Source organism: Rana temporaria, chromosome 11 (assembly GCF_905171775.1).
Source record: "Rana temporaria chromosome 11, aRanTem1.1, whole genome shotgun sequence".
NCBI classification, from domain to species: Eukaryota; Metazoa; Chordata; class Amphibia; order Anura; family Ranidae; genus Rana; species Rana temporaria.
The window spans coordinates 45,124,841-45,151,664 of NC_053499.1; the positions used below are offsets into that span (position 1 = coordinate 45,124,841).

At 46.5% G+C, this 26,824-nt stretch overlaps 1 protein-coding gene across 2 annotated transcripts in view; it reads left to right on the plus strand.

Annotated features, from left to right (window-relative positions):
- Positions 1-26,824, plus strand: part of ANO9 (anoctamin 9) — an 84,218-nt gene that overhangs the window by 5,947 nt on the left and 51,447 nt on the right. For both annotated transcript variants that reach the window (XM_040328478.1, XM_040328479.1), the window contains exon 2: positions 19,404-19,457. In XM_040328478.1, the coding sequence (XP_040184412.1) occupies positions 19,404-19,457 (54 nt within the window). The remainder of the gene's footprint in view (positions 1-19,403; positions 19,458-26,824) is intronic.

Genomic DNA, 26,824 nt, shown 5'->3' on the forward strand with positions numbered 1-26,824 from the left:
TCCCCCCCCCCCCCCCCCATCCCTCTGTTGGAGAACTGTGTTCAATAAAAACCTTGAAAGAGACTTTGTGTTTGGTGCAGACATTTTTGTGGACAACTCTTCAAGGGGAACCCCTGAGTCGATCGTATGGAACATTAAGGTAACGGCAGGCCCAAATCTAAACCAGCAGCTCCTTCGGGGATAGTGCTACAGTTGTGTTTATTAAAAAAGCATTGAAAAGACTCAGTGATTGGCCACCGTGTTCTATGTATCTTCTTAACCCTAGACTTTGAGCTAACATGGTGAACGGTGGGGCAGCGGCAGACCCAAAAACTAACCAGCAGCTCTTATGGGGGTAGTGCTACCCCCATAGGAGCTGCTGGTTAGTTTTTGGGTGTACCCTCACATGATAGGGCAGGGACACGTACAACAAAAATACTGACAGATTCTAATCCTTCCCGTCTCCAACCTAAACTTTAACCTTTTGGCTGGAGTATTATCTTCAGGGCCTCATCCATATGTGTTTATAAGGGAAAAACTTGTGCGCTACTATGTTCTAATTTTTAAGCAAATGTAAGCCTCCAGTGAATATAGTGACCCATGGGTCATTGTTGGTGGTGAGCGGCCAATTCATAAATTGAATGCCCCATACACACGAACGGGTTTTCCGACGGGAGAGCTTTTGGCCAGGAATCCCGGCCTTGTGTATGTTCCATCGCATTTTTTTCTGATGGGGGGGGGCAACTGTCGGAATCGACCGGCAAATAAATGGAAAACCTGCACCCCCCCCCCCTTTTTTTATTTATTTATTTATTTATTTTTCGTTGGGATTCCTGGCAGACTTTTTCCCAGTGGAAAACGGCAGTTTTTCCTGTGGGGTAAAAGACCGATGGAGCATATACATGGTTGGGATTCCCGATGAAAAGCTCTCATCTGAGTTTTCCCGATTGGAAAACCGAACGTGTGTATGGGGGGAAAAAAGTAGAGAGCAGGTTCTCGGTTTTCCCCTTTTGGGATTTCCGACGGACCTTTTGCCGTCGGGAATCCTGGTCGTGTGTACAGGGCATAACAGTCGATGTTTGGATAGATGTTTTATCTGTTTTTTTTTTTCCTTCATCAAGTTATCCCTATGAGATGTTTGCCTTTTTTTATATAAACTGACTCCTACCATTAGGCTTTATTGGACTTTATTCACATTTATTTGTTTGGATACTCATCATATTCATTCTTTGAGTATATTACTTTATGGCACATTATTGAATAACCGCACCATTCTCATCTTTTTCTTTTATATTGCAGCGTATTCCAGTGTGAGGGCCGTGTTTACAGCTTTTAAATTGGGAGCAGTAGCTGTGTCTGTGCAGCCCCTGCATACCAATAGACCTACATAGGACTGCCTGCACGAGGACGCACAGAACGCTCGTGCATCCCTTGCAGACAAAACATGGCCTTCACACGGGTGTACGCTGTATAACGCCTGTGTGAACGAGCTCTAATCATTTTACCCACATAAATGTACTACCTTTTCTTGTAACCAAGATCTCTGCCATGGCTTAGTAAATGCACCTGCTTGTAACAAGACATTACCTAAGTAACTAATACACAATAATGACTCACAAGGTCATTAAGATTGAGTCTTCCCCTGTAGGGTTGAAAAAAATATTTTTCTCCTTAGTCATGAGTTAGCCCAGGTTCACACTGACAGCAGGAATTAAATGAGCTGAACTCGCACAATTTAATTTCCCAACTTCGGGGGGTAATTTCAGAGACATCTGCAAGTTTTTACACAGATGTCTATTGAAATTTCACTCCGAAGTCGCCAAAAGCAGTACTGGAACTATTCTGGGAATCGCTGCGGCGTGGCACCGATTCGGAATGTGCCATTGCAGGCAATAGCCGCATTGTCTGTCAAGCCGCTGCAATGTGAACCAGGGCTGAAAGTTTTCTAATAATAATTGTAGGTGTGTGTGCATTGCAAATCATACATTCAGGCTTTATTTGAAGTGGAAAATCGTACATACAGGCTTTATTTAACCACTTGCCTACTGGGCACTTTTACCCCCTTCCTGCCCAGGCCAATTTCCAGCTTTCGGCGTTGTCGCACTTTGAATAACAATTGCGTGGTCATGATTTATATGAAAGCCTCTTAGTGTAAAAAATAAACATAAAATTATAGTACCATCATCATTGCGTGGTCATGCTATACTGTACCCAGATGACATTTTTATTGTTTTTTTTTTTTTTTTTTTTTCACACAAATAGATCTTTCTTTTGGTGGTATTTAACCACTTAAGGACCGCCTCTTGCACATTTACGTCGGCAGAATGGCACGGCTGGGCACAAGCACGTACCTGTATGTCTAGCTATGATTAAGCATTGACACTCAATGCGAAACGCGTCAGCTGTTTATCCCACTGTGTGCTGATACCTGTAGTGCATTTTTTCCTGTACCCAATAAAGGGCACGTCTTTTTTCAAGTTACTGGAGTGCGGCTGTCCATATCCTTATTGTTTTTGCACACGTACCTGTATGTCCTCTTTAAGTGCCCAGCCGTGGGTCGCGCGCCCGCGACCCGAAGCTCCGTGACCGCGGGACCCGCGGACCCGATCGCCTCCGGTGTCTCCCGCGATCGGTCACAGGAGCTGAAGAACGGGGAGAGGTGTGTGTAAATACACCTTCCCCGTTCTTCACAGTGGCAATGTCACTGATCGTCTGTTCCCTGATATAGGGAAAGGCGATCAGTGACGTCTAGGGGTGCAACGGATCGTCACCGATCCGTGATCCAAACGGGTCACCCCGTTCGGATCGGCACACCACGCGATCCGCGGAGCGCTCCGGAGTCTCGGCCGTAGGAAAGTCCCCGGCTTCGGCCTAGCTCCGGAGCGGCGGCCATCTTGCTCCACCCCAACCAATCACTGATCGGCTGTGATTGGTTGGATGAGATGTCCCGTCTCTGCACCTGATTGGCCCGCGTGATGAGCGCCCTCTCTGATTGGAAGGCTGCCCGGATTGGCTGACTTACTTGGCGGCGCTCTGGGAATCGTCTCTGCTTACCTGTGTCTTCATTCCGGTGCCTTGGCTTCCACTGTAGCTCCGATTAGAATAACGTCTGTGATGTGTTTACCATGTAAGTAAATGAGCTCCAAAAATGTATTCCGAACCCACAGTTCCGGCTGATTCATACACAGACTGTGCAAGGGAGCAAAATGCTGCCACAAACCTCTTAAGAGTACTGCATATTTCAATAGTACATGCCTCTATACCACCGCTGTGCACACTCCAATTTCTGGGATGACGCACACTCCATGCAATCTGCCTGCACACTGATTAAACTTCTCCTGCAAACAGACCAGGTGGATAGGAAGGATGGCACAGGTCAGTGATGTAGCCCAGGAGGGTACCAGCAGTTATAGAGCTTGAAATGAAGCCATAAAAGGTTTTGGGCAATTTATAAAAAAAAATAAAAGTTTACAAATTTGCAAAAAAAAAAAAAAAAAACTGTATATTTATGTAAAATCTCATATACGTATATACTGTTTACATGTTATATTTTAAAAGCTGCAGCAAACCTTACATGTTTGCTAATGTGACAGAACACCTCTGATTTTCAAACATGTAAGGTTTGCTGCGGCTTTTAAAATGTAACATGTAAACAGTCTGTCAGATTTACATATACTGTATTTAAGCACATAAGCTACATTTTGTGTTGAAAATAACTGAATCTAAAACTCTGTTGGGTGTAACAAGATTAGTCTTTTTTTTTTTCTTTTTTGCTGATCCCAAAAATGATCCGATCCGTGACTCCTGATCCACGGATCGATCCGATCCGTGAGTTTTTTGATCCGTTGCACCCCTAGTGATGTCCAGCCCCGCCCCCTACAGTTAGAAACACATATGAGGTCACACAGTGCTGGTAGGTGGCACTGGAGGGTTGTTGGTGTGTGGGGCCAATATCCATTTTACATGAGCCAGTAATCGGCACGCTGTCAGCATGAGGTGGAAGAAAAAGCAGATTACCGGCTTCTGTTTACATCATGTGGTCAGCTGTCATTACTGACGGCTAATCATGTGGTAACGGGCTGGGATCGGCTCTTTACTCTGATCTGTGATCAGCTGGGTCCCAAGGACTCAGAGCGGGCCGCCCATGCGCTGAAGGGTGCATATGGGAAGCGCAAGCACGGGAGGACATCCATGCATGCCCTCGCTGTAGCTGTCTTTCGGCTATAGCGTAGACTTCAAGTGATTAAAGTGGCTAAATCGTACATGCAGGCATTATTTAAATTGGAACTGAATTCAAAAAGTGAAGATTTGCTATAGAGAAAATATATAGAAATGTTAATTGAGCCTACAGCACCCTAAAAAAAATTGTTTTGCCTGACAATCCTCCTACAAAAATAGCATTGTACATCCTGGTGTTTGACTGTGGCTACAGCCTCATAGCTAAAGTATGAGATCTAAGGCCCTGTTGCCTCTGACTGCTATTGTTAGGAGATTCAGTGTGGGGGAGGGGGGGGGTTAATATGCATTGTAACATGGGCAATGCTGATGCTTTAAGAATGCATGCACAAAAATTAAAGAACTACATTATTATTTTTTTTAACTGTAGTGCTACCCCCGCAGGAGCCGCTGGTTTGTTGTTGGGATTGGCATATTAAGTTACCTCAATGTTGTCTAGGGGTGCAGCTGGTGAAAAGAGTAGTGAGCGAATGTCCAGTACACGAAGAAAGGTTTTCAAATGCTTTATTTCAGGCCCAACATAGCCAACACCAACATGCAGTATGAAGGAAAGGTTGATGAAGCGATAGAGAACTTGCGGTATCAGGCCTGGATATAGAAAGAGCAATCCTGGTCTCAGCAGCACAATAATAATAGTCACCGTTCGTCGCCACTCTAACCAGAGTGGGTGAAGTGCCCCCGGATAAGACTTCTGCCACAAGCCTGACAACCGAAGTGTCACTTTAGATTGCTGGGAGGAACAGGCCTCTGCCACAGACCTGGCTCTAGGGCCTCTGCCACGGGCCTATTACTAGAATGAGCTAAACAAACTAATTGAGCGAATCCTCCCAGTAGATTGAAAGTAGGTCACCGGATGACAGCAAGAGTACCTGTCAGCATTCCGGTCACCAGATTCCCGATGGTTCGTTCAAGCCCTGTTGGACAACCTGCCTCCGGGTTCTCCTCAAGCCGACCCCCCCAATCGAGCGGCACCCAGCCTGGGATCTTCTCAGTAAAGCGGGGGACCCAGCAAGTCACTGGAGCGCCTCTAAGCAATTTGAAGCCCCGCGTAGCAAGCGACCCCGGCCTGGAAGGCTATCGCCGGGGTCTGTTGGATGCGCGCACCCTAAAGGTGGATGCCGCACCTGGAACCCGCGGGAAGAACCAATAAAGATGGCGTCTGCCACAGATATACCCCTCCCCAGCATGCCCCGCGAGGGAAAAACTCCTCTAATTGGCTGCTGGGGAAGAGTGGCTCTGCCAGAACCCCTCTAGCGCCATCTGTCGCCAAGGGGTGGAAACAACACCCCCTACAGGACAGTTCTGGAATGACAGCAGCCCATAATTTAACAAATTGTGAATGGGAGCAAATAACTCTCCCATTCCCCACTAACTTTAGCGTAGTGCCCATACTGAAAGTAAGGGGGCGCTACATAACTTAAATACTGTAAAAATTGTACATGCATGCATGCATGCATTTTGGAAATCTTTTGCCAGGGGCATAACTACAATTCACAGGGTCATGCATCAAAATGTTGGTGAGGCTCGAGTCGCCACTGACCTCCTTATATTGCACCTAACATTGTCAATTGGGACAATAGATGATCTTAACATTAAAATCTGCTCAAATCAAGAACAGGTAGCAGGAGAGTTGTCAGCATAATCGGCACTCTATTAGGTGCCAGGGCTGTGGATGGAAGTTGGCAGCAGTTTGGGGAATAAACTGTAAATTTGCACAGTAGCTTAACATTTTGCATCATCAACTGATCTATTTTGGTGTATATGCTCATAGGGCTATGGTGTAAAGTCTGCCCAGTGGTGCATTTTGGTTTTGTGCTGCTTTATAATCTGGTGCCCCCCATCTAAATTTGTCCCACCCCAGCCGCAGTATAATGTTCTTGTCTTAGACCCCATGTTCACTATTAGATTTTCTGCAGGTTTTTGTATTCGGATTAACAAAAACCATGTAGTGCAAGGGCCTGCCTGATTGCATATAAATTGAAACGCTTAAAGCGGGGGTTCACCCTATCGACGGGAAAAAAACATTTTTTTTTTCTTTTACCTTAAAATCAGGCATTGTAGCGCGAGCTACAGTATGCCTGTCCCGTTTTTTTTAGCCCCATACTCACCTTGTAGTCGTCCATCGAAGATACCGGGGAATGGGCGTGCCTATGGAGACGGAGGATGATTGACGGCCGGCTCTGGCGCGTCACGCTTCTCCGGAAATAGCCGAAATAGGCTTGGTCTTCACGACGCGTGCGCATAGCCTGTGCGCAGGCGCCGTGAAGAGCCGAGACCTACTCCGGCTGTCTTCGGAGAGAGTGACGTGCCAGGGCCGGCCGTCAATCATCCTCCCTCTCCATAGGCACGCCCATTCCCCGCGGGAGCCGAAATCTACGATGGACGACTACAAGGTGAGTACGGGGTTAAAAAAATCGGGACAGGCATACTGTAGCTCGCGCTACAATGCCTGTCTCGATGGTAAAATGTGTCGGGGGGGGGGGGTGAACTACCGCTTTAAGGTTTTGACCTCATATTAATATATGGTTTTGGTAAATCTGAGGACAAAAATCTGCAGAAAATCTAATGGTATATATGGGCCTTAAGTGTCTGATAAGGAAGCTGCAACCGTTTACTGTGAACAGCTGTAGCTTCCCTATCGGACCCCAAAACATGATTCGTCCAAGTGCCATATATAGAATTGCTGCCCATGATCTGACGTTCGTGGTGATACCTCACATGTGTGGGACGATCGTTGTATGTGTGGGAGAGCCATGGCTGTGCTAGGAGTAACCACCAATGTTCATCTGGGGGTGTTATCACTTCAGGCCAAGGGTGGCAGCAGCAGAGTCGGGGTGTATTGGATGTCCCCTTCAGCAGCCAATCAGTGGGAGTGGTCGTCCGGCTGTGCATGATGGGGAGGGGTAATTAAGAAACAGATGCCACTGGACCGGGTCATCAGTCTGTCGTCCCACCACCTCATGGCCTGCCTGGCCAGGGGTGCATGTTTCTGAAATCCTGGCTCTGGGACCACGTTGGTCCGGGTTTGTGATCTGTCTAAGTAGGCCAAGTAGTCAGACTGGGGACTGCACTTTCAAGGTGATCCTGTGCTGTCTGTCCTGGAGGGAAGAAGCCGCTTGATGAAGGAAGCCAGGGGAGGACCTATCCTGGAGAGGACCATGCAAGAGGCTGGTATCTCGGGAGGAGGCCTGGAAACTTCATCGAAGGATGCACCATATACTGAAGGGCTTGATGGTGATCGACAAAAACAAAGGTAGAAAGGCACACCAGCCTAGTGTGTTACCGTTGACAGATTTATTAAAATAAAATGATAATAGAAAACTACTCACAAGAGAACTGACATGGTAGGCTTGTCAACAACGCTGTGGTAGATACCCCTCGAACCACACTCCAGAATAGGGGGGATAGAGGTGTTCACTGCCGGCTTATGCGTTTCGAGGCGGCAAGGACCTCTTCATCAGAGCGCAGCAGTCTGATGAAGAGGTCCTTGCCGCCTCGAAACGCGCAAACCGGCAGTGAACACCTCTATTCCCCCCTATTCTGGAGTGTGGTCATGGAGTGGTGGGACGACAGACCGATGACCCCGGTCCAGTAGTTTTCTATTATCATTTTATTTTAATAAATCTGTCAACGGTAACGCACTAGGCTGGTGCGCCTTTCTTCCTTTGTTTTTGTAGTTTTCTATTAGGACATTCCCCGTCCACGAAAGGCAGCAAGGCCTCTGTTACCGTTTTTTGACACTGTTGGTGTGTTCCATGTGGAACATTGAACAACTGTTGGACAATCCACCCGTGCGCAGGAGTTTGTTTTCTTTTTGTTTATCGCTTGATAGTGATCGCCTGTCAGATCTGAGTTCTGCAGAAGTGAATCTGGAGAGATCCGGGTGCTGAATCCTGTGTGAACGGGATTCATAACCGAAAGTGTCTCATCATAAAGGAAGGTCTGTGGCAGAGACTGTACTTTATTCCGTGCGACATTCCGGCTGCTAGGCCAGTGAGAGGGACCTATCCGGATTGAGATTATGCACCTGAACCTATCTACTTGTTCACCCTTCCACCCCATCAACCACTTCTTCTTTCCTCACCAAGTTCTGCAAATAAATTTAAGAAAAAGAAGTGTAAAGTGTGGACATTGAACTTTTTCAACTGTCTTCTACTACCCTGGACAGGGAAGATATAGAGGTAACATGCTGCCCGAAATACTCAGCAGCTCCTTCGGGGGTAAGTGCTACATAAGAATAGAAGAAAAATTACAACATTGTATACAAGTTATACGATAAATTAACATTCATCTTGATAAAAAAAAGTGTAGAAGGAAAATACCAGAATGAGAAGGATCAATTAAGTATATGTATAAGAATATTTTTCGGAGTATATTCCAAACTGCAGCCTGGGCCCGGGGGGCCGGATGTGGCCCTTTGCTTGCTTTTATCCAGCCTTTGAGGTGCTACTCCTCCCGCTGACACCAACTATTTCTCCCCCCTAATACCAAAGATGGGGCATTGTTTACTCCCACTGGGCACAGTCCGGCCCCCCTAAAGTCTGAAGCACAATAAACTGGCCCTCTGCTTAGAAAGTTTGAAGACCCCGTTATAGTTTATTGTCTGTTGTAAAGTAGCGCCACTAATTAGACCGGTACCAGTGCTGGTTGGAAATTTTGGCTGTGACAATTTTCTTCTAAATTATAAAATGATTTAGAGGGGACGATAGTTCTTTATTTCTAGAGTGATAATACAATGATCACCCACCAGCGAAATGAACAGGGTGCTCTGTGCTGAAGGAAGTTTTAATCTACCTAGAATCACCTTGGGTGAAAACTTGCACCATCCCTTCAAACTATGGATGCCTAGAGTGGTTGACCGATATGGAATACATTCAGGTTCCAGCATCAGAGCTTCCTGAAAACAAACTTCTGAAAGTGTCCTGGGATGGCAAAGCTGCTAAAGATCCAACAGTGGCACTCAATTAAAGTGGAGGTTCACCCTCAAGAAATGTCTGACATCACACGGAGTCGAGCGCCATCCTACCGACAGAATGCCGGTGTTTTTTTTTTTTTTTTTTTTTCTCAGCACATACCTCTTAATCCCGATTTTCACCTCACGGCAATCCAGCGGGAGTGGGCGTTCCCAAGCACTGCCTGTGATTGACAGGCTTCCGAACGGCGCATACTGCGCGTCACAGGTTGCCGAAAAAACCTGAACGTCGATGCGGCTCTATACGGCGCCTGCGCACCGACGTACGGGTTCTGTCGGCAACCTGTGATGCGCAGTATGCGCCGTTCGAAAGCCTGTCAATCACAGGCAGTGCTTGGGAATGCCCACTCCCACGGGATTGCCATGAGGTGAAAATCGGGATTAAGAGGTATGTGCTGAGAAAAAAAAAACACCGGCATTCTGTCGGTAGGATGGCGCGACTCCGTGTGATGTCAGAATTTTTTTTTAAAGGGTGAACCTCCACTTTAAGGTCTATCTAGAAGATCTTTCATCCTTTGAAAGGAAAACCTATTATTGAAAAAATATTCAGGTATTTTTAGCTCCTAACATGTTGCTTTTGTCATAGCAAAAATTCTTTGACCGTCCCTGTAAATCTACACACACACACACACACACACACACACACACACACACACACACACACACACGCACGCACGCTACATAAACTGCGTCATACTTCTCCATTGTACCTGTCCAGACATGCATCGTCACTATGCGGTATTTCTTTTCTCCTGTCCTAGAAAAGGCTGTCACCACTCTACATTCTTCCTACAGTGAAAGTTAAGGCCCCATACACACGATAGAATCCATCCGCAGATAAATCCCAGCAAATGGGTTTCTGCGGATAGATTCTATGGTGTGTACACGCCAGCGGATCTCTTTCCGCGGAGAAATCTCCTCTGGGATGGATTCCAGCAGATCGAATATTTGTTGTGCTGCACAACGAATCCATCTGCTGGAATCCATTCCAACGGATGGATCCGCTCGTCTGTACAGACTTACCGGATCCATCCGTCCAAAGGGATTCCCCGCACGCGTCGTAATGATTTGACGCATGCGTGGAATTCCTTATATGACAGCGTCGCGCCCGTCGCCGCGTCATAATCGCGGCGACGGCGCGACACGTCATCGCCAGAGGATTTCCGCGCGGATTTCAATGGGATGGTGTGTACACTCCATCCCATCGAAATCAGCGGATATCTTTGAGAGGATTTATCCGTGGAAACGGTCCGCTGGACCGTATTCGCGGATAAATTCTCCCGTGTGTATGGGGCCTTACTCACCGTACACAGGATTGTTGTGAACCTCAGAATAGGCGTATAAATGCCTTGATATAAATGGTTTCTTGCAGTTGAAGTATAGCTCCCAACTGTCCCTAAATTGAAGCAATGTCCCTTATTCCTCCTCATTTCTCCCACATTTTTGGTCTGATCTATATAGATGTTTATAAAATGCACTTTTTATTTATCAAAATGTGTTTCTCAGTGCTAAACCTTTCATCTGATCAGTGGCGTCACTAGGGTTGGTGCACTACAGACCCCCTCCACTAACTGCAGACCACCCCTCAGTACAGACCCCCCCCCCAGCAGTATAGATGCCCCCCTTACATACCTCAGAACAGCGCTGCGATACACACACACACACACACACACACACACACACTGTGTCTCTGTCCCTCGAGCGCAGGCTCCTCCTCCTCTCTGGATGTAAACAGAGGAGGAGGCAGCTTCGGTCCGCGCCACTGAGGTACACAGCGGCGCGAGTAGAGGAACAGCTAATCAAGGTCAGCGGGCACTGTTAGAGGTGCGTGCTGCTACCTACGGGTGTCACCCAGGTGCGGTCACACCCCCCACACCTGCCTAGCAATGCCTCTGCATCTGATTTCTAATTCTAAATTCCAAAAGCCAATATAAAGAAATAGTAGTTAGAAACAAAAAATAATTAGGACAGCCGCACTCCAATCCAACGTAGCTTTATTTTAAAAGACAATGGAAACGGGCACTACAAATCACAGCAACGGAACCTAGGACAGCTCACGCGTTTCACACTAACTTTAGTGTTTACTCCTAGGAATAGTGGCCCGGATTCAGAGAGCAATTGCGCCTGCGTAACCATAGTTACGCAGCGCAATTGCTTACTTGCGCCGGCGTAACGAATGCTCCTGATTCAGGAACCTCGTTACGTTGACTGCAGCCTAAGATATGCGTGGCATAAGGCTCTTATGCCCGCATATCTTAGGCTGCATTCTTGCGATGGCCGCTAGGTGGCGTTCCCGTTGTGCTCAGCGTATAGTATGCAAATTGCATACTAACGCCGATTCACAACGTTACGCGAGCCCTGCGTACGCAGTTTACGTTGTTTGCGTACGGCCGTTTTCGCGTAAGGCTGCCCCTGCTATTAGCAGGGGCAGCCAATGTTACGTATACCCGTCGTTCCCACGTCGCGAAATTTGAACTTTACGTAGTTTGCGTAAGTGAATCGTGAATGGCGCTGGACACCATTCACGTTCACTTTGAAGCAAATGACGTCCTTGCGACGTCATTTGCCGCAATGCACGTCAGGAAAGTTTCCCGACGGAGCATGCGCTCTACGATCGGCGCGGGAACGCGCCTAATTGAAATGATTCCCGCCCCCTACGGGATCATTTAAATTGCGCGCGCGCTTACGGCGGGCATTTTGCAGGAGCGCCCACGCAATTTACAGAGCTACTGCTCCGTGAATCGCGGGTAGCGCCGAAAATTTGCGGGGGCGCAGGGCAAAAACGTTGCCCTGCGCCTCCGTAAAAACTGCGCAAAGGTACCTGAATCTGCCCCAGTAGTGTTAAAAAAAAAAGCACTTTAAACCAATCTTGCTTTTTTTTTATTTTTTTTTATTTAAATCTCCTTTAAGGGGGTGTGTCCTATGCATGCATACTTTTGCTTATAGGTATCCCTCGTCTCCATCTCAAAAAGTTGGGAGGTATGACATTTATTTTAGCATTTATTTCAATGAGAACACTTTTTTTTTATATTTAAGCACACCCCCCCCCCCCCCCCCCCCGTCCTGAAATATGTGCAGGACAGTGCTATTTTTTTTTTTTTCCTGCACAGATTTCAATGGCAGTCGCACATGAAATCGGCAAAAATAATGCAGGAACCTTTTTCAAATCAGTGCAAGTCAGAGTCGCACCAATTTGAACGGATCCATAGGCACAAATAGGTTGTGACTTGTCATGCAAATTGAAAACTATCAAAAATCGCATTACAAGTTGCACCGGTGTGAACGGTGGCATAAAGTGGTCCCTTTGATTTTACAGCTGGTTAAAAGTGAGCAGAATTTCTCTTTATTCAGTTGTACTCTCGTTGCATATAAAAGGTCAGTACTCCCAAATGTAATGTTTTTAGTTTCAGGTCCCTTGCATGCAGAGGCATCTAGCTGCTGTGTATAGTGCTCCAGGGAGTGGCAGGTGCAGTGTCTAGCCCAGCTGTCTGCAGCCTGTCAAAGGCTATGGAAGGAAGCAGCTGGACAGGTCTGAAAGCTGTAATCTGTGGTACCTGTATGTAGGACTCTATGCGTTTAGGGTTCGAGGCCCGAAGCGCAGATCTTCTGCTTTATGGCCATTACATCCCTTAATGCATAGGGCTCTTAGGGCAATTTCACACGAGGCTATCCGTGTGCGGGCTCCGCGGGGATCGCTGTCGATCCCAGCTGAGCAGGCAGATGACAGGTCTGTCTCTGCACACTGTTTAGGGACCGACCTGTCAGAGCGCCGCTCTGTCCTATGGGGGATCGGATGACGACGGAGCGCACATTCAGGTCCGCCTAAAAAACTGACGGGTCCACCCGTGTGAAAGGGCCCTTAATGTCAGTACCACTCAATACAGCGTTCAGTCCCATCCAGCTGAAGTCTGCCCTAGCCTATGACGGCTACACTGCAGTGGTTCTCAACACCCGTCCTCAGGTTTGCAAGCAGTGGCGTACTAAGTAGGGGGCAGGGGGGCGTGCTGCACCAGGTGCCACACACTGGGGGGTGTTAGGCTGGCGCCCCCCCCTCCGCGTGTGAAGAGGACTTAGTGGGCGCCGGGCAGCATGGCGCGGTGACAGGGAGGCAGCGGCAGTCTAGATTACACACAGAGCAGGCTGAAGCCTGGCTTTGCAGGGGGGGTGCAAGCCGCACCCGAATGATACCCGGCCGGCACACCCGGGACCTGGCCTCAATGATTCCCTTCTCTGTGGCAGTGCCGCGGCTCTGATAAGTCTCGGCTGCCTGTGACTGTCTCAGTCACGCAGCCGAGCAAAGTGCTGATCATCTGAGCCTGGGGCATTATGGCTCTGAAAGGATGGGGGGGTTCTGCATTGTAGCGGTGTGTCTCTATTGTAGGGGGGTTCTCTATTGTAGGGGGGGCTTCTGTATTGTAGGGGCGGTCTGCACTGTAGGGGTGGGTCTGTATTGTAAGGGGGAGGTCTGTAGGGGGGTCTGCACTGTAGGGATGGGTCTGTATTGTAGGGGGCCTGCACTGTAGGGGTGGGTCTGTAGGGGGAGGGGTCTGCACTGTAGGGGGGGGTCTGTGTAACATGCAGGGGGTCCAAAACTGTTAGGGGGTGTCTGTGTAACATACAGGTGTCTAGAGCTGTGGGGGGCTGTGTAATGTAAAGGGGTCCAGAGGTACAAGGGCTGTGTAATGTAAAAAGGTCCTTAGGTCCAAGCTGCTGTGTAATGTAAAGGGGTCCAGAGATGCAGAGTCTGTGTAATGTAAAGGGATCCAGTGATGCAGTGTGCTGTGTAATGTAATGGGGTCCAGAGGTGCAGGGTGCTGTGTAATGTAAAGGGGTCCAGAGCTGTGGGGTGCTGTGTAATGTAAGGGGTGCAGTTGTGGAGAGGGGTACACAGTAGTGACAAAGATATTGAAGGATGCAGGGAGCTTTAACATTTTACTGGGGGGGGGGGGGGGGGGGGGGGGGTGCTAGATATAGGATCAGCTTTTTTGCATACGGTGAGGTATTATTAAAACCCCTCCCAGGTTTGATTGCTGTCTATTTGGGAGATTTAGCCTCTGTATTTGTCCTGGTGACCATTGTGTCTAAAGTAGAAAGTGATGAGAGATCCAACATTTTAGAGATTAAGATCCCTTTCACACTGGGGCCGCGTTAGCGCTAAAGCATCGCTTGTTTAAGTGGTGCTTTTCGGCTGCTAGCGGGGCGCTTTTAACCCCAAAGGAGGGGTTAAAAACTCTAGTGTGGCACTGCTCCTGAAGCGCTTTTCATTGATTCCAATGGGCAGGGCATTTTGGGAGTGCCAAATACAGCGCTACCAAACAGCCCCAAAGAGCACTTTGCAGAGGCCATTTCCAGCGCTAAAGCGCCTGAAAAGCACCCCAGTGTGAAAGGGGTCTAAGTGAAACAGGCGGTGAGGTAAATCTCCCAATGGGGACACCCGTTTATGTGATATCCGTCTAAGGCAGCTTTCTCAAAAGGTGTGCACACCTATGGCCTCCACTCTCCTGTGCCATGGGGCAAGGTACATGGGGTCCCCGGGTTCAGTCCAAGCTACTTTAGGGGGAACCAACCGCTAGGGAGGGACAGCATAACGGCTACATTTGCCAATGTTTCTTCAGGCGAGCGCCCCACCCCAGAGCGGACTAATGAGTCCCTATTTATATGGTATTGCCTGCAGCAGGCAGATACCTTCCTGAAAAGAGCGGGAAAACCTGACCAGCAGTGTTACCCCTCCCTTCTCCTCAGGAACCACCAGCTCAGCAGGTCAACCTAAGGACAATTCTACATTGTAACAATTCTCTTTGACACATAAACATGGTTGATCTGATTAACCTCAGAGCATTAACACAGCAGAGGAAAACTTCCCACAAACCTTTTTGGAAGAACCTGCTTTCAGGCTCCTAGGGATATTGGTGGCAAAAGGTTAGTGTTAACCCTAAGCTGGCCATGCAAAGTTATATTTTCGCTCAAACATTTTGTAGTAAAATCATCCTGTTGTGTGTTTTGTTTATTTATTTATTTTTTTGTCAATTAATTTAGTTTGAAAAGCCCTTGAAATTTCATCCAGACCTGCTAGTTCAATAAAATCTCAGATGTATTAAAAAGGTTTCATTACAATATGTAAAACAAATTCTGAACTATTGAATGTATGTTTCAAAAATGAACATTTTTCAAATTAAATTGTACTGGTGTATGGCCAACTTAACCTTTTTGAAGACTGTAGGAATTGCACCTAGGTCTACAGGGGTATCTGGCACAATGTGTCCTCTGACATCTGTAATCTAATTAACCTTCTTCTACCTGAAAGAAGATCTGCAGAGATGTCCAGAATGGCTAAAGACGGCCATAGATGGTTTGAACCATGTATGGGCAGGCTGATTGTATACCGCCTGCGGGTGGGATTCCCCCATCAACACTGACTCATGAAGGTATTGACCTGTAAGTGCAGGAAAGAAAATTGCACCGTCTTTGGCCAGCTTTATAAACTGCTCATTGTAAAGCTTCTCCCATACTGGTGTCCACCTACACCAACTCTGAGGGCCACTTTCACCGCTCTTCATCCATACTACTCCTTGGTAACCCTGTGCCAAAGGACTGGCTCCCAAATGCAGTGCTGTCAGATCGGATCGAGAGCACCTGCTTGATTACACTTGGAAATTTTAAGAGAACAAGCCCCTAAGGTATAATTTCTCAACTAGGGTTTCTTTGAGCTGTTGCTGATTGACTTCCCATTTGATAGCGCTTGCATAATTTTGAAGCTCATGCTAATAACACTAATGGTCTTTTGAGCTCTCTATAAGGGGGACATTATGTCCACCATGGCAAATGAGTAATTTTTCCCACTAATCTCCAACAAATTGGTTTTAGAAAGGGGTTCCCCAAGGTCTGAGATTTTACATCAAGGGTTCCTCTTGGATAAAAGGGTAGATAAAGTCTGGTCTAAGGTGTGGTGGCCACAGTGTCAGACGGGTACAGTACTAAAGAGCTGTCTAGAGAGCCCTGGTATAGCTCAGAAAGTCCACTAGAAAATAAATGAAAAGAGAGAGGCTGGAGAGCCCTTATAGTGTAGTAAATTGTTATGATAGCAGTTGGGATGCCTAAGGCCTTGTACACACGGCCAGACATGTCCGATGAAAACGGTCCGCGGACCGTTTTCATCGGACATGTCTGCTGGGAGGTTTTGGTCTGATGTGTGTACACACCATCAGACCAAAATCCCTGCGGACAGAAAACGCGGTGACGTATACGACACCGACGTTCTCTGACGCGGAAGTTCAATGCTTCCACGCATGCGTCAAATCAATTTGACGCATGCGCCGGATTTAGGGCCGCTGGTTATACGTCATAACCAGCGGACATGTCCGATGAGTCATACTGACCATCGGACATGTCCGATGGGCATGGTTCCAGCGGACAAGTTTCTTAGCATGCTAAGAAACTTTTGTTCGCTGGAAACCTGTTCGCTAGCCCAGGAATCCGGTCCGGTAGGCCCTACACACGGTCGGACATGTCCGCGGAAACTGGTCCGCGGACCAGTTTCAGCAGACCTGTTCGGTCGTGTGTACGAGGCCTTAAAGAAGGTATATGACTATAAAAGTATCTCGAAGTGGAAAGGTAAAAAATATAAAATAACTTGCAACTGTTATTGCTGTGGTCAACCAATGGGGTCGGAATGCACAACCTTCCGAGTGATTGGATGGAGAAAACCTTTCTCCACACAAGGTTGAGATGGTCGCTCTCTATGCCAGGGGTCTCCAAACTTTCAAAGCAAAGGGCCAGTTTACTGTCCTTCATGTTTTATGGGGACCGGACTGTGGACAGGGGAGTAAAAAATACCCCGGCATCAGTGCGCCATCATTGGTTTTAATGGGAAGAATAGTGCACCATTATTGACCTCAATTAAATGAATGGTGTCAATAGGGGTAATGGTGCTCCATCAGTGGGGTCAGTTGGTGCAATAGTGCCCCAAGGGCCAGATATGGGAAATAAAAAGGACCATATCCGGCCCTTGGGCCTCAGTTTGGAGACCACTGCTCTATTCCATAGGAGTTCCCCATCTGGGTCCTCTGTGGAATTTTCAGATGAGAGCAAGGAATCCGTGCAAAGGGTGTTTGCAAAAAGGCCTGTTAGTTTTCCGATCAGCAGAGGTTCCCAGAGTTGAGGGGTTGTAAAGGTTTGTTTTTTATTTTCTAAATTGGTTCCTTTAAGCTAGTGCATTGTTGGTTCACTTACCTTTCCCTTCCCTTCTAAATGTTTTTTTTTTCCTTTTGTCTGAATTTCTCACTTACTCTTTCTCCTCAGTAAGCTTGCCCCCATCATTCGAGCTGTTCTGGCTGGGGGTTAGTCAGCCAGAACAGCTTACTGAGGAGGAACAGGAAGTGAGAAATTCAAACAAAGAAAAAAAACATTTACTGTATTTATTGGCATGTAACACTCCACTTTTTTACCCTGAAAATAGTGGGTGAACTGTGCCTGCGTGTTATACGCAGGGGGCCGTGGAACATTTTTTCCTGAAACTTCCCTTTTAAAGTTAGGGTGCATGTTATACGCCGATAAATACGGTAGAAGGGAAATCGAAGGAAAAGGTTGGTGGACCAACAATGCACTAGCTTAAAGGAACCCATTTAGAAAAAAAAAAAAAAAACCTTTACAACCCCTTTAAGTGTCTAAGAAACGATGGGAGCCATCTGTTAAAATGTCTTTATTTCACCAAAACGTTTTGTGGCTTAAATTGCCACTTCTTCAGTTCCGATAACCACGATCTCCCGAAATCCACCCCCTCCAAATGACATTACTGCGCTGCAATCACCATCATTGTTATCACCTTGAACTGAAGTTGCAACTTAAGCCATGAAACACAATTTATTTGATGAAATCAAGAAACTTTATTTATACAAAACAGATGACTCCAACCTATTCTTAAACACCTTACTCCGGGTGCCTCTGCTAATCGGACAACCGTCAGGCCTTTTTTTAGCAATTTCCCTTTGCACCATCTTGCAGGCAGGTTGAAATGCATTGGTACTAGTGAGATGGTGGTTGGCCCAGGCTGGGGGTAAGAGTTAATTGTTGCAAGCTCTGTCCCCAGGCTTTTTGGTCTAGCCAGCCTATCTGTGACCTAAAAAGGGGGAAGGCTGAGGTCCACGCATCTTCTTGGCTGAATTGGTTGGTCCTGCTTGTGGTACCAGGATGTCTGCTGAAGACCCCAGGACTTTCTGAGACATCCAAGCCATGGATAATGCCATAATGGACTCTTGCCTAACAGAGATATGCCTGGGCAGCCACACTACAATAGTTAGGGGGAAGGACATTGTTCATATTGAACTGCTATGCTATACTTCAATAAAATCATATTAACCTTTCAGAGCCTGGTCTGATGTTATTCAAAGAGGTGCATGTAGTGTTTGGCATATCTGAAGAACCAGCGTCTGTAAAGCACTACGGGGTATGAATTATTACAACTACAAAGGATTAACTTGGCAAGGAAATAAGAGGAGTGTAGTTTCTATGGGTAACCAAGTGAAGAAGCAAGCTACAAGCAGGCAGTCATTAGAGGTGGTACCTGGTAAGATAACAGGTCCTCCAGTAGCAAGGCGGTCATTATCTAGCCCCCCAGCAGTCGATATCCAAAAGCAACCAGATCCGATCTTGCATTACGAAGATTTATGGTCTGGTCATGAGGTACAGGTAGTAAAGGAGTTTATAAGTGCATAGCGGGACCTCATTCTGTTACTGAGAGTGAGGTAAAAGAGGTACACTGGACTCGTGGAGTGGCGTAGGCTCAGCACGTCCCTCCTAATGCAACATCTACCAAGTCACAGTTTGTACTGGCATGGGACAAGTCCCTTTTTCAAATAAATTCTGCAGTTTATTACTGCACAGAGTGAAGGTTCAACTCTAAGTCGAGAACTGCCTTTAATGTTAGACTTTTCACATGACCAAAGTCTCTGACTGGTCCCGGGCATTGATGAGCGCGCTCTGCACAAAAGGTAACCCCTCATGCAGGGCGAAGTAGGCCTCTCTCAAATTATTATTATTATTATTATTATTATATAAATATTTTTCCCCATTTAAGTTTATGTGAAGATCACTTGTCAGGGTGGTATGTGGACAATGCTTGAGCTTCTGTGTGGCCTCCACAATATATACTGTATATAAATACATTGTTAGATGAATACTGATGTGCAGATGGTTAATATTTAACCTCTTTATTTTCCAGGAACCTGGAACTCCCTGGCGAGAGAACCTTCTCCTGGATCCATTAGCCCATGTCGTGAGTGCATCGCTATCCCGTATTTGATAGTCCTAGGGCTACATCTTAAATTTTAATGAAATGTTTTTTCAAATAAGCCAAGTGTAATGAAAACCTCCATCTAAACTTGAGCAAAATAATTATAAACACAACACTTTTATTTTGCCCAAATTTAACGTTGAGCTGAACTTAACCACTTGCCTACTGTGCACATACACCCCCTTCCTGCCCAGACGAGATTTTAGCTTCCGGCACTGCGTCGCTTTAACTGACAATTGCGTGGTCGTGCGACGTGGCTCCCAAACAAAATTGACGTCCTTTTTTTCCCCACAAATAGAGCTTTCTTTTGGTGGTATTTGATCGCCTGTGCGGTTTTTATTTTTTGGGCTATAAATAAAAAAAGCGTAAATTTTGGAAAAAAAAACACAGTATTTTTTACTTTTTGCTATAATAAATATCCCATTTTTTTTTTTATAAAAAAAAAAAAAAAAATTCTCAGTTTAGGCCGATACGTATTATTCTACATATTTTTGGTAAAAAAAAAAAAAATTGCAATAACCTGGTTTGCGCAAAAGTTATATTGCCTACAAAATAGGGGACATAATGATTTTTTTTTTTACTAGGAATGGCGGCGATCTGCGTTTTTTTTTTTCGGGACTGCAACATTATAGCGGACTCATCGGACTCTTTTGACACATTTTTGGGACCATTCACATTTATACAGTGAACAGTGCTATAAATATGCATTGATTACTGTATAAATGTAACTGGCAGGGAAGGGGTTAACCACTAGGGGCGGGGAAGGGGTTAAATGTGTAGCCTATTGAGTGTTCTAACTGCAGAGGGGGAGGGGGGTGACTGGGGGAGGTGACCGATCTGTGTGCCTTGTACAAGGGACACAGATCGGTCTCCTCTCTCCCTAACAGGACGTGGAGCTCTGTGTTTACACACAGAGCTCCACGTCCCTGCTCAGTTACTGGGCAGTCGCGGGTGCCCGGCGGCCATCGTGGCCACCGGGCACGCGCATTGTGTTCCCAGTGACGCGACGGGTGCGCGCCCCAGAGGCTTTAAATGACAGGACGTCATATGATGTCCTGTCAGAACAATAGGGTATTGCGCCCGTCGTCATTTGACGGCGTGCGGTACCCTAGTGGTTAAAGATCAATGACTCTCAAATATTCACAAATCTGTCTAAGCCCTGGTTCACATTGATGCTACTTTGAAAGTAGTCACTTGAAGTAGCGCAATTTCAAAGTAGCAAGGTCAGTGCGATTTCAGGTGCTACTTGATAGACATCTGTGTGGCTTCATACACCAGATGTCTATTGAAATCGCACCTGAAATCGGCAAAAGTAGTGCAGGAACTAGAATTAGAATTTAGAGAATTTTGGCAGTACATCCAACCGGCCTCTCAACCGCAGACCACGTATAACCACACCAGCCCAGGACCTCCACATCCAGCGTCTTCACCTCCAAGATCGTCTGAGACCAGCCACCTGGACAGCTGCTTCAACAACAATCGGTTTGCATAACCAAAGAATTTCTGCACAAACTCTCAGGAGAAACCATCTCAGGGAAGCTTATCTGCATGCTTGTCATCCTCATCAGGGTCTCGACCTGACTGCAGTTTGTCGTCGTAACGGACTTGAGTGGGCTCACAATCGATGGCGTCTGGCACTTTGGAGAGGTGTTCTTTTTACGGATGAATCACGGTTTTCACTGTATGTGGCAGATGGCAGACAGGGCGTATGACGCCGTGTGGGTGAGCGGTTTGCTGATGTGAACGTTGTGGATCAAGTGGCCCATGGTGGCGGTATGGTTATGGTATGGGCAGGCGTATGCTATGGACAATGAACACAGGTGCATTTTATTGATGGCATTTTGAATGCACAGAGATACCGTGACAAGATCCTGAGGCCCATTGTTGTGCCATTCATCCACGACCATCACCTCTCATGTTGCAGCATAAGGCATGGCCCCATGTTGCGAGGATCTGTATACAATTCCTGGAAGCTGAAAACATCCCAGTTCTTGCATGGCCAGCATACTCACGGACATGTCACCCATTGAGCATGTTTGGGATTCTCTGGGTCGGCATATACAACAGTGTGTTCCAATTCCTGCCAATATCCAGCAACTTCGCACTGTCATTGAAGAAAAATGGACCAACATTCCACAGGCCACAATCAACAATCTGATCAACTCTATGCAAAGGAGATATACTGCACTGCGTGAGGCAAATAATGGTCACACCAGATACTGACTGGTTTTCTGACGTCCCCGCCCCACACCCACCCCCCAATACAGTAAAATTGTACATTTTAGAGTGCTCTTTTATTGTAGCCAGCCTAAGTCCCCATTCACACCTAGGCGTTTTGTCGCCTGTAGTGTGACGCCGCTGCCGCCAGAGGGCTGGAAACACATTGCCCTCTATGGAGATGGTTCACATCTCCACGCCGAACGCCGGACGCCTGTCGCCTGCCGCCTGAAAAAAGGTCCCGGACCTTTTTTTCAGGCGGCTTTCGGCGTTCGGGGACCATCTCCATAGAGGGGCACATCCTAGGGGCACATCTAGGCGGACAATCGTGGCGTTTTGTCGCCACAAATCGCGGTACAAAACGCCACTATTTGCCGCCGCAATTCGCGGGACAAAACGCCGCGATTTCGTCCGCCTAGATGTGAATGGAGCCTAAGGCACACCTGTGCAATAATCATTCTGTCTAAACCAGGGTGACCAGACATCCCCCGTTTCCGGAGACAGTCCCCATATTGAGGACACTGTCCCCGGACCAAATCTGTCCCTGGATTGAATTTGAACATTGGCTGAGGCAATTTCAAAGACTGTTAGCGCAAAATTAAAAATAAAAATTCAGAATATCACACGCCACTCCTACTAACTTCGGGGGGTGTATTTTTTTTTTTTCATTATCTGTGCCCCTTTCTGATGATCACGTGCTGGTCGGAGCGGAGGGAATATTTCTTCCGTTTAGGGTGCATACCCATTCAGCTCCGCTCGCATGTTCTTCTGCCTTGACTCAAGTCCTGGTCAGTCGCCTGCCTGCTTATCTCCTTGCCTTCCCTGGTGGAGAGATCTTCCTCCGCTCCCCACCCATTAGTAGCCGGGGCCCGGAGAGTAAGATTTGACAGACTGTCCCTGGATTTCATTTAAAAAATCTGGTCACCTTAGTCTAATCAGCATCTAGATATGCTACACCTGTGAGGTGGATGGATTATCTCGGCAAAGGAGAAGTGCTCACTAACACAGATTTGTGAACAATATTTGAGAGAAATGGGCCGTTTGTGTACATAGAAAAAGTTGTAGCTCTTTGAGGTCAGCTCATGATAAAAAGGGGCAAACGCAAAAGTGTTGCGTTTTTTTTTTTTTTTTTATCATTTTGCTCAGTGAATTGTACTCATAACTGCTCTCGTACGTCTTTTAGTTATCCTATCGGTTTGTCTTCTGCAGTATTCAGATGTTCATGTTATTACTTATCTTAAATTGTCCATCTCCTTTTCATTGTGTTTCTTCTGCTTTGTTATGGAGACTGTTTGAGAACATGTATCTGTTGTTGCAAAGTACTACTCTGTAAAGGCTGCAGGCCAGTAATGTATCACTGAGAGTAATGTTTATATCTTTATAATATCTCACGCTGCAGTCAAAAGAGGTTGCATAGATCTGCCCTATTATTGCGGCGGACAGATCGGACACTTTTGACACATTTTTTGGAGCAGTGACAATTTATACAGCGATTAGTATAATGCACTGATTATTGTATAAATGTCACTGGCAGGGAAGGAGCTAACACTAGGGGGCGATCATGGGGTTAACTGTGTTCCCTCAAAGTGTTCTAACCAGTGCTGGCCAGGACATGGTGCCCAGGGCGAAGATGGCAAACTGCAGCCCCCCCCCCCCAGCCTGTATTTAAGAAAGAATCAATGTCGTTTTCAAAACAAGAATATACGTAAAACAATACAAATTCAATTAGGTTTAATGCGGTAGAAACAGTTCACTCACACATTTTAATTGCCAGTATATGTATTTTTATTGGAGGCACTCTGAAACAATAATGCAACAAATGTGTTTGTAGAAAGGCAAATTTTTTTACTGGCAAAAATATGTGCATATATTATATATGCATATATTTATGCCAGTAAAAAAATTGCATTTATTATTTTGTTAAACGGTAGCCTACAAAGTATTGCATCCATGATCAGCAGACTGCTTGTGCAACGCCGGGCTCCTGCACACACTGCCTAAAACTCTGTGCCCATACCTCTGTACAGGCTGCCATTGCAGAGCTGTAGGCAGTGTGAATGAAATATGAAATATGGGTGTGCTGATCAGCGTGCTTGCAGTTAATTTAAACTGCAAGTCTGCCGCAGTGGTGGACAAAACTTGTAGTTTCTACATTCAAACATGTCACCCCACACAGTATTGCCCCTTCACATGTCACCCCCCACACACAGTATTTTGCCCTTTACATGACCCTCCCCCACAGAGGCGGGACAATCCTAAACTGAAGGCACAGCAGCACTGGGTGGGGCATGGGAGCTGCCGGGTCGACTTTTCCTATTAGCGAACTGGTGATTGGCTGCTAGGACTGCCTCCTAGCAGCCAATCACCTCCCTATTAATGTGACATGCAGTTACCGCTCTCCACGCAGTGCTGGTCCTGCCCCCAGAGCAGAATTGTCCCACCTCCCGCTCCTCTCTACTCTGCTAATAATAGCAGAGGAGCTGGGGACAATAGCGGCGATTAAATGGCACGATCGCGGCGGTCCAGAAAGAGCAGCAGCTCGGGCTGGACGCGGGCCGCCATTTAATGATGCTCGGCATAGGATAATGATACACTTATGCCTACTAACAACCCACTCCAGGGAAACTTCCCCTCCCGCCCACCCCTTGTAGTGGCTCTGGTTCTAACTATGGGAGGGGGGTGGGATTGACTAGGAGGAGAGAGAGATCGGTGTTCATACTTAGTATGAACACACGATCTGTCTCCTCTCCCCTGAGAGAACCGTGATCTGTGTGTGGAAGGACGTCCTCATCTATGCACAAAAACATAGGAACTGGGGGGCAGAAAAATTATAACAGGTGCTCCTGGACCAATGAGTCAAAATTTTAAATATCTGTCTGTAGCAAAAGGCAGTTTGTTCCCTGAAGGGCTGGAGAGCGTTACAATAATGAGCGTCTGCAATCAAAAGTGACTGTGGTGGAGATTCTTTGCGAGTTTGGGGCTGCATTTCTACAAATGTAGTTGATTTGGTCTGAATCAATGGTGTCCTTGTTGCTGAGAAATACAGGCAGAGACTTATCCACCATGCCACACCATCGGAGAGATGTGTGTGTGATTGGCCCCAAATTTATTCTGCAGCAGGAAGACCCCAGACAGAGACCTGATCTTAAAGCGGGAGTTCACCCGAAAACATTTTTTTAACATTAGATTGATGCTCATTTTGTCAAGGGGAATCGGGTAGTTTTTTTTAAATCAAAGCAGTACTTACCGTTTTAGAGAGCGATCTTCTCCGCCGCTTCCGGGTATGGTCTTCGGGACTGGGCGTTCCTATTTGATTGACAGGCTTCCGACGGTCGCATACATCGTGTCACGAGTAGCCGAAAGAAGCCGACCGTCGGTGCGGCTCTATACGGCGCCTTCGCACCGATGTTCGGCTACTTTCGGAAAATCGTGACGCGATGTATGCGACCGTCGGAAGCCTGTCGGAAGCCTGTCAATCAAATAGGAACGCCCAGTCCTGCAGCCCATACCCGGAAGCGGCGGAGAAGATCGCTCTCTAAAACGGTAAGTACTGCTTTGATTTAAAAAAAAATACCCGGTTCCCTTAGACAAAATGAGCCTCAATCTAATGTTAAAAATTAAGTTTTCGGGTGAACCTCCACTTTAACATTGAGTCTGTCTGGGATGTCATGAAGAGATAGAAGGATTTGAGGCAACCTACATCTACAGAAGATCTATGGTTGGTTCTCCAAGATGTTTGGAACAACCTAACTGCAGAGTTTCTTCACAAACTGTGTGCAAGTGTAATAAAAAAAAATATATATATATATATATATATATATATATATATATATATATATATATATATATAATATTGTGTGTGTGTGTGTGTGTGTTCATACTACACTATACAAACATTTGGACGCCTGCCTTTACACTTACACACACACTAACTTTAATGCCCTAGTCCATAGGGTTCAATATTGAGTTGGCCCACCCTTTGCAGTTATAACAGCTTCAACTCTTCTGGGAAGGCCGTCCACAAGGTTTAGGAGTGTGTCTATGGGAATGTTTGACCATTCTTCCAGAAGCGCATTTGTGAGGTCAGGCACTGATGTGGACGAGAAGGCCTGGCCCGTAGTCTCGACTCAAGTTCATGCCAAAGGTGTTCTATCGGGTTGAGACCAGGACTCTGTGCAGGCCAGTCCAAGTTCCTCAAGCCCAAACTCCCTCCTCCATGTTTTTATGGACCTTGCTTTGTGCACTGCTCCAAATCATTTAGTGGAGATTATGGTGTGGCGTTTGTTTCTCAGGGGTTCCCTTAGTTCCAGTGAAGGGAACTCTTAAGACGGCAGCATACCATGACATTGTGGACAATTTCATGCTCCCAACTTTGTGTTACCAGTTTGGGGATGGCCCCTTTCTGTTCCAACATGACTGTGCAACAAAGCAAGGTCCATAAAGACATGGATGAGCGAGTTTGGGTGGAGGAACTTGACTGGCCTGCACCTCAACCTGATTTAGAACACCATTGGGATGAATTAAAGCTGAGACTGTGAGCCAGGCCTTGTCATCCACATCAGTGCCTGACCTCACAAATCCTCACAAGAAAACATAACAAAAAATTTAAAAAATTAAAATAGTAAAAAAAAAAAAAACTACTGACATGGTTCACGCGTCATCAGTTCTGCATATTAGTGTCACTGTCACAGGACATAAAAACAAAGTATCAGTACTTGTGCTGTGGTATCAGGACAACCTATAGGAAAGTAATCCGATTTTTCACTTTCAAAAAACGTTCTTATCTTTATATGATTACGTTTGTAACAATAAACATTAATCCAAGCTGTACTCCTGATCCCTGATAATCTAATAAATCAGGGAGTGCAGTAACCTCTTCTGGAGTAGGCTGGTAATCAAGAAGGATCATAGTGATCTAATGGGTGGTTTTTAAAAGCTAAGCTTCAGGTATGAAAAAAAATAAAAATAAAATACATGCTTGCAGGTATATGTTCATTTAAAAAGACTTGTAGCCGGATTCAGGTAGAGCGGCGTATATTTGAGCGGGCGTAGCGCAGCTCATATGCGCTACGCCGACGTAACATAGAGAGGCAAGACCAGTATTCACAAAGCACTTGCTCCCTAAGTTACGG